Source organism: Meles meles, chromosome 13, assembly GCF_922984935.1.
Source record: "Meles meles chromosome 13, mMelMel3.1 paternal haplotype, whole genome shotgun sequence".
NCBI classification, from domain to species: domain Eukaryota; kingdom Metazoa; phylum Chordata; class Mammalia; order Carnivora; family Mustelidae; genus Meles; species Meles meles.
Window position 1 is genome coordinate 68,160,526 of NC_060078.1, and position 14,203 is coordinate 68,174,728.

The following is a 14,203-nucleotide window of genomic DNA, read 5'->3' on the forward strand; positions in this document are numbered from 1 at the left end:
AACGAATTGGCCACAAAGATTTGCATCAGTCATTGTGGCTTATTCTGTTGTAGATCCCCTCCTGCCTCCTTACCCCATCCCCTCCTCCCAACCACCACCACTTTCTATAAATACAGTTGGATAAATATTGATTTAAACTGGGTTTCTGGAGGAGAAGCACATGGCTGCCCTGGCCTGGTCTTCACTTAGATACCACCAGTATGACAGGCCTGACCCACCTAACCCCCCGACAGCTCTGGCTTCCAAATGACCCGTTTGGGGAAGGTGAGTTGTGGTTTTGTGGCTTTTGAGTTGAGAGAGAGAGAGAGAGAGAGAGACGGAGGAGAAAAAGGAGTAAAAAAGCAACAACCCAGCAAGAAATAGGAATCTTCCTGCGGAATGAAGAAAGCAGTTTTCAGCAGGCAGAAATCGGGGGGGGGGGCACATATTGCAGACTGGCCTGCTGAACCATTCTCTTGCCTTTCCCATTCTTCTTTCCACTCCATGTTGGGGTTTGTTTTTATTATTATTATTTTATTTTTTTAAAAAGATTTTATTTATTTATTTGACAGACAGAGATCACAAGTAGGCAGAGAGGCAGGCAGAGAGAGAGAGAGAGAGAGAAGCAGGCTCCCTGCTGAGCAGAGAGCCCCATGCGGGGCTCCATCCCAGGACCCTGAGATCATGACCTGAGCCAAAGGCAGAGGCTTTAACCCACTGAGCCACCCAGGTGCCCCTGGGGTTTGTTTTTAAAGGAGGCAGGTGGTAAGATAAGAGTGTCAGGGCTAGAAGGAGCCCCAGCAGTCACAGCATCCATCACCCTCACTGTAGAAATGGGAGGCCGAGGCCCAGAGAGGGACAGTGGCTTGCCCAAGATGACACAGCAGAGGCAGAACCAGACTCTTCTGGGCCTCTTGCCTGGTGGTGAGACTGGATTACAAGCAGAGCCCCAAACGGGGCTTTTGTTTTACAGGTCAGGTGCTTATAAAGTCAGCAGTTCTCAAACCTGGTTTACTGATCCTAGGGTGTGTCCAGTTATTGCAAAGGTCATTGCAACATTCTCAATAGTCTTTCAAAATGAAGCTAATTTGAATGTGCCATTTAGAAAAAAATATTTTCTTTTACATGGGGGCTGGAGGAAGCAGGAGGAGCCCAAAGGCAGTGACAGTGACTTGATGGCTACCCAAGCCTTATCTGAGGAGGAGAAATAAAAGTCTTCCCAAAGGCGCCTCCTCTGGGATTGGTGGGTGGAGCTCTGGGCTCACACAGGAGAGAGGCTTCCATTCCAGAGGGACCGACACCTGCTCTCTGGCTCTTCTGCTACTAAGGGGAAGTAATTGTCTCTGATATCATTGTCCCTGAGTGGCCTGGCTGGAGGTGTGAAAGCTGTCAACAGCTGACTTGATCTCTCTGGCCAAAGATAATGGGAATTTGCCACTACCCTCCAGAGCTGGCGGCTTCTTCTTCGCTTCCTCATCTTGGCCGAGTTGGGTTAGGCCACTTGCTTGTGAAACATTTTGAAAGTTCAGGTGACCCTTGCTTTGAGCAATAAATCTCCAGGAAATATACGCAAATAGGAACACTTTAAAAAAAAAAAAAGCAACTTAGATTGGAGAACCTCTCTTTAAAAGGCCCTTGCGGCAAATCGTTTTATAATCTGTGAACTATGTTGCTTGTCAGGAATTCTCCCTACATTTTTTTCTGTGAATTTCTTCATTCATTCATTCATTCATTCATTCAACTAATATTTAAAGAGCACATACTGCTGCTTTATGTCAGGCAGTGCTGCGCTCGTCCAGCCCTCATGCGTGGAGTGTATACTCTATTCCAGAGCTAGGTTTTAGAAATTCACTTGTCTTAAAGTGAACCCCAACAATGTAGAATTGCATCTGACTTGGACTTTGTGTCTTTGGTTCTAGCCATCATTGCAGATGGGACAAAAATTTATCTTAGATTTCCTTAAAGGAATAGTCCCTCTCCCCTCCCTGCACCCCCTACCCCAACCCTGTGTTTAAAATCTTTTGTGTTTAGTCTTAGTCTTTCTACTTTTTACAGATCTGACTTTTTTTTCCCCCCTGCCTGAGCTTAGGAAACTAAGTACCCTGTAAGCAGCCTTGTAAATAAACACATTCCACTCTCAGTTCTTTGGGGCATTCTGTACTTGGAGGATTGTCCATAACTAGTGTTCCTCCCAAGCCCACTCTCCCATATAACAAACATGCCCTTGGCCACATACCTCTTATATCCAACTCCAGCATCTGCTAAGGAAATTTAAACACAGCAAAATTAGAAAGATAAACATAGTGTCCTGGGGGAGATTGGGAAATTCAAACTAAAGCCAATAAAAAGGGATTTGGATTACCTACCGTTTGAGATATTCTACTCTTGTGTCTTTATGGCCATTAGCAAGAATACTTGAATAAAGATGATTTGGGACAATTTTGATACTGATGTATTAAAATGGAGGGCATGCCCAGGGCGGCTCTGTTTGTGGCCGTGGGTGGCAGGTGGGAGCTGGGGTGGCCTCTGCTTTTCTTTCTACAGGGGCCCAGAGCTACCCTATGGCATCTCTGTGTTAATCTCCCTCTTCCTCCACCACACCCAACCTCCCATACCATATTTCTTGACTCCTAAGACTCTGAGTGCCTTGCATGCAACTTTCTTTCATTCTTTCTACCAGCTGTAAAATTTAGCTCAATTCAACAGATAATTTCTAAAACCTGCCAGGAGCCAAGCCCTGTGCTTTCAAAGGGCAGACGGTATGGTCTCCAGTTCCAGCTCATATTCCAGCACAAATGATAGACAAATAGAGACCAATAAATAATTCTTGCCTGTCTCCTAGGAGTCTGATAACCTGTCCCCAAGGGGACTGCTGACAAGTGCAATGTTGTCTCTGTTTTCCAAAGGCATAGCGATAATAACCCCCTTTACTGAGCAGTTACTATGTACCAGCACAATGCTAAGTGCTCTGTATTAAACCCTCACAACCACCCAATAGGAGAGTGCTAGAATTATCCTCATTTGTAAATGAGGAAAGCCTCAGCCTTGGCAAGGCTCAGTTTCCCAAAGCCACATGCTAACACAGAGTGGAGCTGAGGCTCAAACCTAGGTTTTTCTTTTTTTTTTTTTTCTTAGGAGAAGTTGGGCCTCAAGGGGCAGGAGGCAAGAGATGGAATCTGGAATGTTTGAAGTCCCAGCTGAGGGTTCACCCTTGGGGAATGCCTCCCTGGAGTGATTTCCTTTACTTCCCACTCATCCTAGGGCGGAGAGAAGGCCGCTGAAACCTTCCAGGGCTCCTTGGGTACTGACACGAAAGTCAGATTAAGGCCCGTTTTCCGAAGGGCAGTAGTCCTAGGGTGTTGCTCCTTGCATGTGCCGTACTGCCTTGCCCAGCACCCCCTGGGGAACTCACCCAACCAGTAGGGCTCCTGTGGCTCTGCACACTAGGGTGTCAGGGATGTGAATCCACACCCTATCAGGCTGTACGAGGTTTGCTGAAGGTGTTCGAGCTTGTAGGGCAACTGGTCTGGCCCTGCTTGGAGCCAAGGGCTTCTGCCAGAGAAGCTGGGGTGGGCGGGGGCGGGGGAGAAGCACGTGTGAGTGGCAGAGATGAGCTGTAGACCTGGCTGCCACCGTGACCGCGTGGGCCAGCTGGTTCCGGTCAAGCGGCATAGGTCCAACCTCTTCCTCTCCTCAATGGAGATCGAGGAAACGAGAGTGATCTTAAATATAACTGGGTTCATGTCGCGGACTTGTTTCAAACCTTTCAGTAGTTTCTTTCCTATCTCACCCTTACTGTTGAGAGTGAGTATGGTCTCCTAAGACGGGCAGCCTTGGCCTCTGCTGGGAGCTTGTCGGAAACGGGACTCCCAGGCCCCGCCTCAGACCTGCTGAATCTGAATCTGTATTTCACCACGATTTCCAGGTGATTTGTGTCCTCATTAATATTTGAGAAAGCCGGCCTAGACAGCCCTTGTGATTGCCCTGGTCTTTCTGTCCACCCGAAGCCATCCTGCACTTAGTATTTTATCCTTTATCCTACGTATCACAATTTACCATGTGTTTGCTTGTTTGCCATCCGTGTGCCGGGCTAGAATACAAGCACCATGAGTCCCGGGTCCATTGACTGGTTTCATTCATGATTCTATCTTCAGCATCTAGCTTAGTGCCCAGCACAGAGCGGATGCTTAAGGAATAGTTGTTGAATGAAAGATGAGTTCTCTCTCTTTAACCTTCTGACCTAGTGTTTCTCAACAAGGGAGCTACTGGTGAGACAGTTGTTCTGATGTGGATTAGTCCGGAATACGGCAGGATGTAGCACCCTTGGTTCCTACTCACTACTGACAGCAGACCCCCACAGTCATTGTGAGGCTCAAGAAAGACTCTCCTACTTATTTCCAAAGCCTCCCAGGGGATGGTATTACCCTTGGTTGAGACCATTGCCCTAACCAGTTTTGTTTGGTTGGTCTGATGAAACAAACCTTGATGTATGCTGTGGGGTTCCAGACTTAGAAAATCTAAGTTTGAATCTGGTCATTACCTATGTGACCTTGGGCACATCTCTTAACCTTTCTGGGCCTCATCTGCAAAACAGGGAGTCTCAGAGGTGTGCAGAGGAGCCCATGAGCGGACTGTATGAGCAGCACTTTGTACGTAGTTGGCTGTCATGACGTGGAAGCTGGTACACAAAGGGAAGCACATTGTTCCAAACTTCCAAGCTTTCTGGGGAATCCCAGAATCCTAGAATCAGAATGCTGAGCTGGAAGAGATGGCAAGATCCCGCTCATCCTTAAGCAGGCAAGGAAGGGCCTGGTGTTTTTATTCTAAATGGTGCATCTCAGGCAGAGAACTCAGCCCTAAGGCAGCAGGCTGGGTGCGTGACTTAACAGTGTCCAGGGCCTGGCAGGGCCTAAGAGTGACCGCCACAAGTTTCTGCTGCCTGGAAGGGAGTGGTGATGCCAGTGGATGGGGGCAGGGCAGCTCTAGCCAGGCTCCTGCCGGGGGAGGGAGGGTTACCCAGGGCTGTGGCAAGAATGTGGGACATCTTCTTACCAGCAGGGAAGGCCTCTGGCAATCTTTTTTTTTTTTTTTTAAAGGTTTTAAAATCAAGTTGCATCTACCTTTGAAAGTAGAGATCATTGGATCCAAAGCCTGATACATGCAACAAAAGATATGAATAGTATATTCTTGGTTTTGAATATAGATGCAAACATTCTAAGGAAAATACTAATTCATGGAATGAGCAATGTTTCAAAAGAATAACATACCATGGCTGTGTGGGCTATATGCCAGGGATGGCTGAAAGTCTTGAAATCTACCAGTATAAATGATTATAACCACAAATTAAAGGAGAATAATAAGGGACTAGAGCAACAAATGATGAAATGTCATTTGACAAAAGTATTCAGGAGGCATTCCCGATGAAGCAAACCATTTCCATACAAGAAAGATTATTGAGGTTAGGCCCATGGCTTGTGGTCATCACCAGCAAGGGAGTCGATTCCAAGGCCACCCTTTCCTTAGAGAAGAATGAACCTTAAGCGGAGAACAAAAGCAGGCTTTTGGGATGTAACCTGATTTTTAAAGGTTTGGGGCTCACGAATTTTAAAAAATCAGAAAACTTATTCTAATTAATTAATTGATTTATATGTCACAAATCAACCAGAGAAGGACTTATGGAGATGGATAGAGAGCACAGGACGAGAGTCTGTGGGCCTCAATCCTAATCCTTGCTTGGTGGCTTTGATAGACAGCACCTGTGTGTCCTTTTGGTCAGTTATGATATCTCTCTAGCCCTCAGTTTTCTCATCTGAAAAATGGAAAATGGAGACTGGATTGAGAAAGAAGCTTAATGATGTAAACTTCTGTGAAATAAACCATGAAATGTTATGGGGGGAGGGCATTAACTTGGCATGTCCCTAGCAAAGTCCTTTTCCAAAATCCGGAAGACCATGTCAGTTGCACCCCCAAGTGGGATGGGTGCTCCGGGGCAGCAGGTCTCTTAGATGTGCCTAAGAACTGAGTCCTGCAATGCAGATTTCTTCTTGGATCCAAGTTAAGGCAAAAAAGAAGCGAAAGGACATTCGAGAAATTAACACATCCATTATAATTACCGAAATAGGCTGCCGTAATAAGGGCCATTTAATAAAATTGTAAGAAGCCCTTTTCTAAGGGGGAAGAGAGTCCAGGATGGAAGTCAAGTGCAGCTGTTTGAGCCTCTGCCAGTGGCCTGATCTCACCAGAAAACTGAAGTTAAAAAACAACAAACTTCCAGATTCAGCAATCTCAGACGAACGCTGCCTCCCCCTGCCGTTTGCTCCCGCCCCCACATCCTTTCTCTCCCTGTCTCCCCAGCTCAGGCACCTGGGTGGCTCGGTGCTTTTCCGAGTGGTGGGGACGTCAGCCCGCAGCCCTGGCGACTGGAGCCCTGGGAGGCGGCAGCTACCTCTCGGGTTTAGCATTACGTCATCCTTTCTAGACCCAAATTTATCTCGGCTGCACGCAGACCCGCAGCTCTGAGCTGCCGCTCACTTGAGGAGAGCTTACGCATGAAGTTAGGCAAGGCTGACTCACTGGGCAGAAGGAAAGGTTTTCTGCTGCTCTTCACGTTTTTGGGCCCTGAGGGGGAAGGAGACTGTGTTGTCATTTTGGGGTGGAGGATGGAAAAAAACGTATAACTGTTAAGGCTCTCATTTAGGAGCTCAGGACTCACCCTTCCTCCATCTTCAGCCTTCATTGCTTGAAAACCCCCCGTCCTTACAGATAATGGCAGAAAACAGTGCCCTGCACACCAAGCGTTTTGCACTTTCAGGGAAGTTCTCTTAAGCACCAGGTGTTACCAGTACAGTGACTTTGGACTTGTAACTTAACCTGATGGTCCTTTCTCCTCTTTCCATCTCTCCTGTCTGCAGAAAAGATGTAATACAGAGCTGTTTCCATTGTTCATGAATCTGCAATAAGTCCTTTGGAAATCTGCATCGAGTAAACTGACAGAAAGGACCCCTAAGAATGGAGAGCTTTGCCTGCTTGCTCCGGGAGGCAGCTCATCCCCATCTGGGCTGTGTTTGTGAGAGGCCTGGGGAATTCAGGGGGACTTTTTCCATTTTCAAATAAGGCTCCTCTGAGAGAGATACTTTAGGGAGAGGACAGGACTAGAGATCGTGGGTAAGATTCCAGGTTCTTTGGTTCTTCTCTCAGTTTTCCCATCTGCGTTTGTAGGACAAACTGGATTCATTTGAATAAAAGAAAGGCCACCGCTGCCTCTGGGTTCCTCCAGGCTGGGACTGGCGCTGAGGGATGGTTTATGAAGAGTATTCCTTTCCTGAGGCTAGAGCCCCAAGCTTTGTGCTGTGGGAGGCCATTGTGGCCAATGCCAAAGCAAGAATTCCAGGAGTCAGCCAGAGCAGGGAGAAGGAAATGGCACCTTCAGTTGCTATTGGAAAAGAATGACTTCCTGTATATAAATCTGCCCTTAACACTGCCCACTGCCCTCCATCACCATTACCTCTGCTGTTCTTCAACATAGGCAGGTGGGCCTTTTTGGTGACTCTCACCCTACTTTCCATTTCCTCCTCTCCCTCTTGGCCGTGGCTCTAAAAGAAGGGCTGGTTAATTCATCCAGAGGTCAACTGTGAAAGGTCAGGCATGTACACTGAGCATCATGCTTTCTCTTCATAACCTGCGAGGGCATACGATCTATGGATTTAAATCCATGTGTATTTTCAGTTGGTACTTTTTTTTTCTTCTTTGATTGCATGTCACATGGTTTATCTCCCACTGGGGAGACTTTTATTTGTCGTTAACCTACCTCTTTTAAATTCCTGCAGTAGCCCTTAGCAGTTTGGCATCTAAAACTTAAGGAGTCTACAAGTAGTAGAAAGTAGTAGAAACTAACTTTCCACCTAGTAATTTCTGCCCTTAACTAACAGGTCTTAGCAGATAGCTATTTTCTTTTAAATAATTCCATTCTTCGCTTTGCCCCATATGTCCTTTGTTGAGAGTGGTTGTTGCCAGTATCCAATGGGAAACCCCAGATCTGAAGTGATCTGTCCAACAACAGAAAAAGTAAGGTCCATATTTTAAAGTCTTTACAATAAAATTGTCCTGTGAACAGCTTGGGAACACCTCTCATTTTGGGTCTCCCTGCATTTGATGGGACATCTATTTGGTTCTTAAATGGGGTGCTAAATGTAATATTTAAAAGGGCTGGCATAATTTTGCAGTTTTTGACTTCATTGGAAATTGAAAAGAAGAAGAGTGAAAGGAGAGAGGGCATTAATATGCAGCATGAATCTCATGACATTTTTGAGAGTAAGATTTTCATTCTGACATGATATTTTCTGTAGTAGCCACTGGAATGACCATAGGGAAGGGGAAATTCTCCCCTCACCAAGAGCTTCCTGTTGTTTTGGATGTCCACCAGCAGGTTAAAATAATCAGGGTGGGAAAAAGTTATGGATGTTTATACAATTCCCAGCTTGCTCCTAGAGCAGTCAGCAGTTATGACCCTCTTGCCCTTCCTCTCTCTAGACCAGTGGTTCTCAACTGGGAGTGACTTTGTGCCCAGAGAGACATTTGGCAACGTTTGGAGATGTTTTGGTTGGTAGTGTGCTACTGGCATCTAGTGGGTAGAGGCCAGGAATGCTGCTGGGCATCCCACAAAGCACATGTCCGCCTCCCACCCCCACCCCCCCCAACCCGAATTATTTGCCGGAAATGTCAATAATGTAGAAGTTGAGAAACTCTGGTCTAGACTTTCAGGGCTTGTTAGATTGAGGACTTGGAAAGAGAACGGCAGAGAAGATAGCCGTTGGCAATCCTTTAATGTGGTCCCTGCTCTCTTTAGCCACTGCTTTCAGTTCCCTCTCTATGGAGGAAACAAGAGAGGAAACAATTGTCATAGCTTCCATTAACTGAGTGGCATGTACTAAATGCTGGAATTTTTTCATTTAATCTTCACAATAAGCCCTATTGCCCATAGACTCCTTGAGAGTAGGACCTATGTCCGTTTCTCTCATTACTGTACACATTATGTCCAGTACAGTGCTTGGCACATGGCAGACCCTCAATGTTCGGATAAATGGAGTAACTATATCTATTTTATACATGAGGAAATGAGGCTTGGGGAGTCCAGACAGGTAGTATAAGTAGCAGAGTCAGGATTTGAACTGAATCCTTTGTGACTTCAGCACCAAATCACTTACCCACTGAATTATGTCCTTCACTTGCAATACTAGAAAGGATTTCTAGCCTCTCAAGTCACTAGTAAGGGCCTGAAGCAAAATGAGTTTTTAAACATACAATTAAAAAACAAACAAACAAACACCATGAAAAACCGAACTACCTCTATGTGGAAACCAGGGTGGAAGAAGAGCCTCATGGCAACTTTCTCCGGTACTGGAGGGATCATCCCTTGTTTCTGAACAGTGATCTTGGCTTTTCAAATGCTTATGTGTGCACCAGCTGAACAGTACCTGAACAGTACATTTTGTGATGGGGACACTGAGGCATGTAAGTTACCTGGAAAAGCAGTAGTAGAGAGAGGACTGAGCATGGCATTTCAGATAAAGAATGCTCCAGGTCCTGGGCACCCGTCGGAAGTCGCTGGGAAAAGAGCTTTCCGGAAACTGGCTCAAATTCTTCCTTCCCAGAAGTAAAGCCCAGAAAACTTCGTCTTTACACTCTGGAGACAGAACTCGAACGGGACTACATTTCCCAGCTACCATTGCGGAATTCGGCAAGGCGCAGGCCGACTGAAGTGGTGTGTGTACTACCACTCCCGATGTGCAGTGGGAGGGGCGGGACTACATTTCCCAGGAGGCAGAGGAAGGGGTGGGACGGGGGCGGGCCTCGGTGCTGCGCCCGCCCCTCCCCCGTGCTCGCGCGGAGAGGTAAACAAACCGCGCGCGGGCTGCCGGCTGCGGCGGCGGCGGCGGCGGCGGCGGGCGCTGCGGAGCCGACAAGGGCGGCGGAGAGCGCGCGGAGCTGTGGCCGGGCTGGCCCGCCCGCCCGCCGCACATGTCCCCGGGCGGCACCGGCCTGTATCCGCCTGCGGCGCCTCCTGTCGGCCGGGGAAGGGAGTGCGTAGAGGTCCCGGTCGCCACCAGCGGTGCCCATGGAGAGGGTGCGGATGATCAACGTGCAGCGCCTGCTTGAGGCGGCCGAGTTTTTGGAGCGCCGGGACCGAGGTAACGGCTGGGCGCCGCCGCCTCCGCCACCACCTAAGCCCGCGCACTCCTTCTCCACGCGCGGAGTGCGGTGTGGCGTGTGAGGGGAGGGAGGGTGCGTGTGTATTGGGGGGGGGGATGTGAGAAGGGGTGCGCGTGTGAGGAGAGGGGTACGTGCGTGAGCAGGGGAGGCAGGGGTGCGTGCGCGAAGGGTGCGTGTGTAAGAGGTGCGTGCATGAGCAGTGTGTGTGAGGGGAGGTTCGCGTGCAAGCAGGGGTGTGTGAGGGGTGGGAGGGTGCGTGTGTGAGGAGCGGTGCGCGTGCGACAGGTGCGTGTGCGGGGAGGCGGGGGGTGTGCGCGAGGAGGGGAGCGCGTGTGAGGGGGGTTCGTGGTAAGGGTGTGAGGAGGGGTGTGCGCGTGAGGGGAGAGAGGGCGGGGAGGGGTGCGGGAGGTGGTGGGAACCCAGAGCCTGCGAGGGGAGGGGTGCGGGAGAGGCTGCGCGGGCCTGCGTGTGCGGGGAGGACAGGGGGACGAGGTAGGGGGGAGGGACGGGGATCTAGGGACAGAAGGGAGGTGGGGAGGTGGGCCAGAGCAGAGGGAGGGGGTGTGTTGAGAGTGGGCGTCAGCCCGAAGACTTGGGAGGATGGAGGGAAGAAAGAGCCGAAGGAAGGGGGAGGCGGCGGCGCAGGTAGGGGTGGAGGAGGCGAGGCTGGGAGTCGAGGAGGGGAATGCCTGCTGGGGAGCCACTGGGGAAGAGGGTGCGCGCATGTGGGGAGGAGACGTCTGAGAAACAGGTAGGAGGAGACGGTACCCTATTTAGGGACTGGGGCTGGAAAAGATGTAAAGAGACTGGGGAGTGAAGAGTGGGAACTCTGGAAATTATGGTGTCAAGGGATAAAATGTCCTCTGAGACAATGCAGCTGAATGGTTTGAAATACGTGAAAATGGTGCGCTTAGTGAGAAATGGGGAGAGTTAAAGGGGGATTTTGAGGCAGGTGAAATAAATGAGGTGGATGGTAACTAGTCTCAGAAATTAGTGTGTTTCAGTTAAGAATTCTTGGAGAGGGGCGCCTGGGAGGCTCAGTGGGTTAAAGCCTCTGCTTTCTGCTCAGGTTATGATTCCAGCGTGGTGGGATATAGCCCCACATCAAACTCTCTGCTCAGCCGGGAGCCTGCTTCCCTTCCTCTCTCTCTGTCTGCCTCTCTGCCAACTTGTGATCTCTGTCTGTCAAATAAATAAATAAATAAATAAATAAATAAATAAATACAATCTTAAAAAAAAAAAGAATTCTTGGAGAAAAGGATTTTTGGAAAGGGTGGAGAGATTACCTGGTTTAGAGGAAGTATCTGTACACCTTTCAGGCGATGGGTTGGGTCTGTATATAATGTTACAGGATAAATGTCCTCACAAGGACTGAGAATTTTATCTTCCAACCAGAAAGTGGAAACATTTTGCCTCCTTTTCTTCTGCTGTTTTCAGCAACATGTTACTGCAAGGACTTCAGATCTGTGGATCCATGGATTTGAGTACATTCCTGTTCTCATATCTTTTTCTCTTGCTGTCTCTTTAGAGTGTGAACATGGCTATGCCTCAACGTTCCCCTCCATGCCGAGCCCCCGGCTGCAGCATTCAAAGCCCCCAAGGAGATTGAGCCGAGCACAGAAACACAGCAACGGGAGCAGCAACACCAGCACTGCCAACAGGTAGCAAGCTGGGGAGGTTTAGAAAGGGCACCTGGAGGGAGGGAGCACACACTCAGGCAAAAGTTCAGGTCCTACTGACCTCAGTTCTTTAACACCAAGTCTGGAGCAACACTGAATAGTCAAATGAGTTCCTTGACCACCATCCCTAGAGATTTGGCCCTTTTAACCTAATACAGTCTAGATATCATAACCTGACTTTGCGGGGAAGAGCAGGAGTAGAATCCAAAGGAAAACCAAAGAGTTCTTGCTGGGTTTATTAAGTGGGGACGTCTGTGACTGAGAGGGACAATGAAGTGAAACCTGACATGTGTCCATGCATGCAACCACATGCTAAAAGGAATCTTAGTCCAGCTTTGAACTTGGATGATCCAAGAAGAATTTTTAAATGCCAGAAATAGCTCAGGCAGGATATAAAGCAGAATCAAGGGTTTTGTTAAAGGAATAAAAATGTTTGGTTGGAGTAGGAAGTTAGTGGGTGTAGTCTATTTGTTGTTTAAGGGTGAAAGGGAAGACCATGCTATGATAGTTGTGTCTGTTATTTGATAAGACAGAGTTGGTAAGGGAGATTTTAAAGAAAAAACAAAACAGAAAACGAATGAAAATGCTTACTTTTCAGTCCAAAGGGTTCCCTAGGAAATGCTTTCTGGATGTACTCAGACATAGTTGACTTCCATTTTTTTTTGAAGATTTTTGGTAGTGCCTGGCTGTCTTTTCAGTGTTTTGCCCCAGAGGGCCAGGGAATTCTAATGATGCAACTCATAGGAAGTTATCAAAAGGCCACCTTAAAACCAACAGATGCTGTTTTTTTCATTTATAAGAGGAATTAAATGAGACCTCTTTTCCTGATTCAAGCTTTGTCTAGAGAATGTAAGCATTTATTTTGGAGAGACACAGCAATCTCTGGGAAACTAAGGTTGCCTGACGAGTATGGGGAACTCCAGACAGGTAGTTAGGTAGTCACTTGGGGGAAGTAGGTTGTGAAAAGAGCAGGAATAGGAGCTCTTACTAATAGATGCAGGAAACTTGAGGCTCCTATAGATAATAATTAGAGCTTGAAAGGTTGGATCTTCCCACTCTGCATTTTTGACAGTGCTGAGGCGAAACTAAGATTCACTCTTCCCTCTTTGACTCATCTTTAAAGCTGTGAGTTTCCTTTTTTGGCTTTTTCAGTAGGACTATTCTGTGTTTTTTTAAACTTAATTTTTAAAATTATAAAAATAGCTATAAGCTTAATATGCTGTATTTATTGATTTAAAGATTTTGTTTATTTATTTATTTGACAGAGAGGAGAGACAGCGTGAGAGGGAACACAAGCAGGGGGACTAGGAGAGGGAAAGCAGGCTTCCCACCAATTAGGGAGCCCCATGCGGGGCTCGATCACAGGATGCTGGGACCATGACCTGAGCTGAAGGCAGATGCCTAATGACTGAGCCAGGCACCCCTTACTATGCTGTGTTTATGTTTATGTGTGGGTCTAGAGGGTTTTTCTATGATATGATAGGTTTGGAATGAAAATATGTAATATGATACATAGCATTTATACAAATAAATTTCAGTTTTTTTGTTCTTCACTGTTTCTGTTAGGATCTATATTTCAAGAATTCAAATTCAATCCATGTATAGATTAAAAAAGGTTTAAAAAATTTTTTTTAAATTTAGAGACATGCAGAGAGAATCAGGAACTCAGACCTGGGTTTTGTCATGCTACAAATATTTACTGAGTATTTCCTCTTTTGTAGAAATCAGGTAAATGATCTTATTACATTTTCTCTTCATCCCTCTTCTCATCTATAAAATGAAGGGATGGACTACATATTTACCAAGGTCCCTTTCTCCCCTGAAGTTCTGTGACACTGATTTATTGACAGTTCTAGAGATCAGTTACAATATTAGTTATTCAGTATACCACTGCCATCATTGCAGAGGCAATCTAATTACTAACAATTCAAGGATTATAGATGCATAAATAAGATATACATTTCTAGATTTTACCAGTTACGTTATAGGTCATTAATAAGTCTTTGTCATCTGTTGACTTAAACTTTGCTCAGCTTGGGGTTTTGACTAAGTGGTGTTTCTGTTTCATGGTAGGGTTCCTGTTAGGATTCTACTATTGTGTGTGGGACCACAGTGCTAATTACTGTATGTTTTAGCATAGCATGTCAGAAAATTTGTAAAACTACAGGCATGCCATGTTCTTACAGTACGCATGGGAAAATAATTACATATACATTGGACCATCCAAGACTAAGGAAGATAATTTTTCATAGGAATATAAGTAGTAAGAAGGAAAGAAAAAGAGAGAGAAAGAAACAGATTTTAGAATATACTAAGGTCCACCCATGTGTGGGTTT

The 14,203-nt window shown here is 46.9% G+C and overlaps 1 protein-coding gene across 4 annotated transcripts in view; it reads left to right on the forward strand.

The window, feature by feature from the left end:
- The window catches only part of MXI1 (MAX interactor 1, dimerization protein), an 82,653-nt gene that overhangs the window by 7,129 nt on the left and 61,321 nt on the right, over window positions 1–14,203 (forward strand). For 3 of the 4 annotated variants that reach the window (XM_046026892.1, XM_046026890.1, XM_046026894.1), the window contains exon 2: window positions 11,717–11,849. In XM_046026892.1, coding sequence (XP_045882848.1) covers window positions 11,752–11,849 — 98 coding nt within the window. In that variant the 5' untranslated portion in view covers window positions 11,717–11,751. Of the gene's footprint in view, window positions 1–9,910; window positions 10,167–11,716; window positions 11,850–14,203 lie in introns of those variants that run through there. The other variant, XM_046026891.1, reaches the window with a different exon arrangement.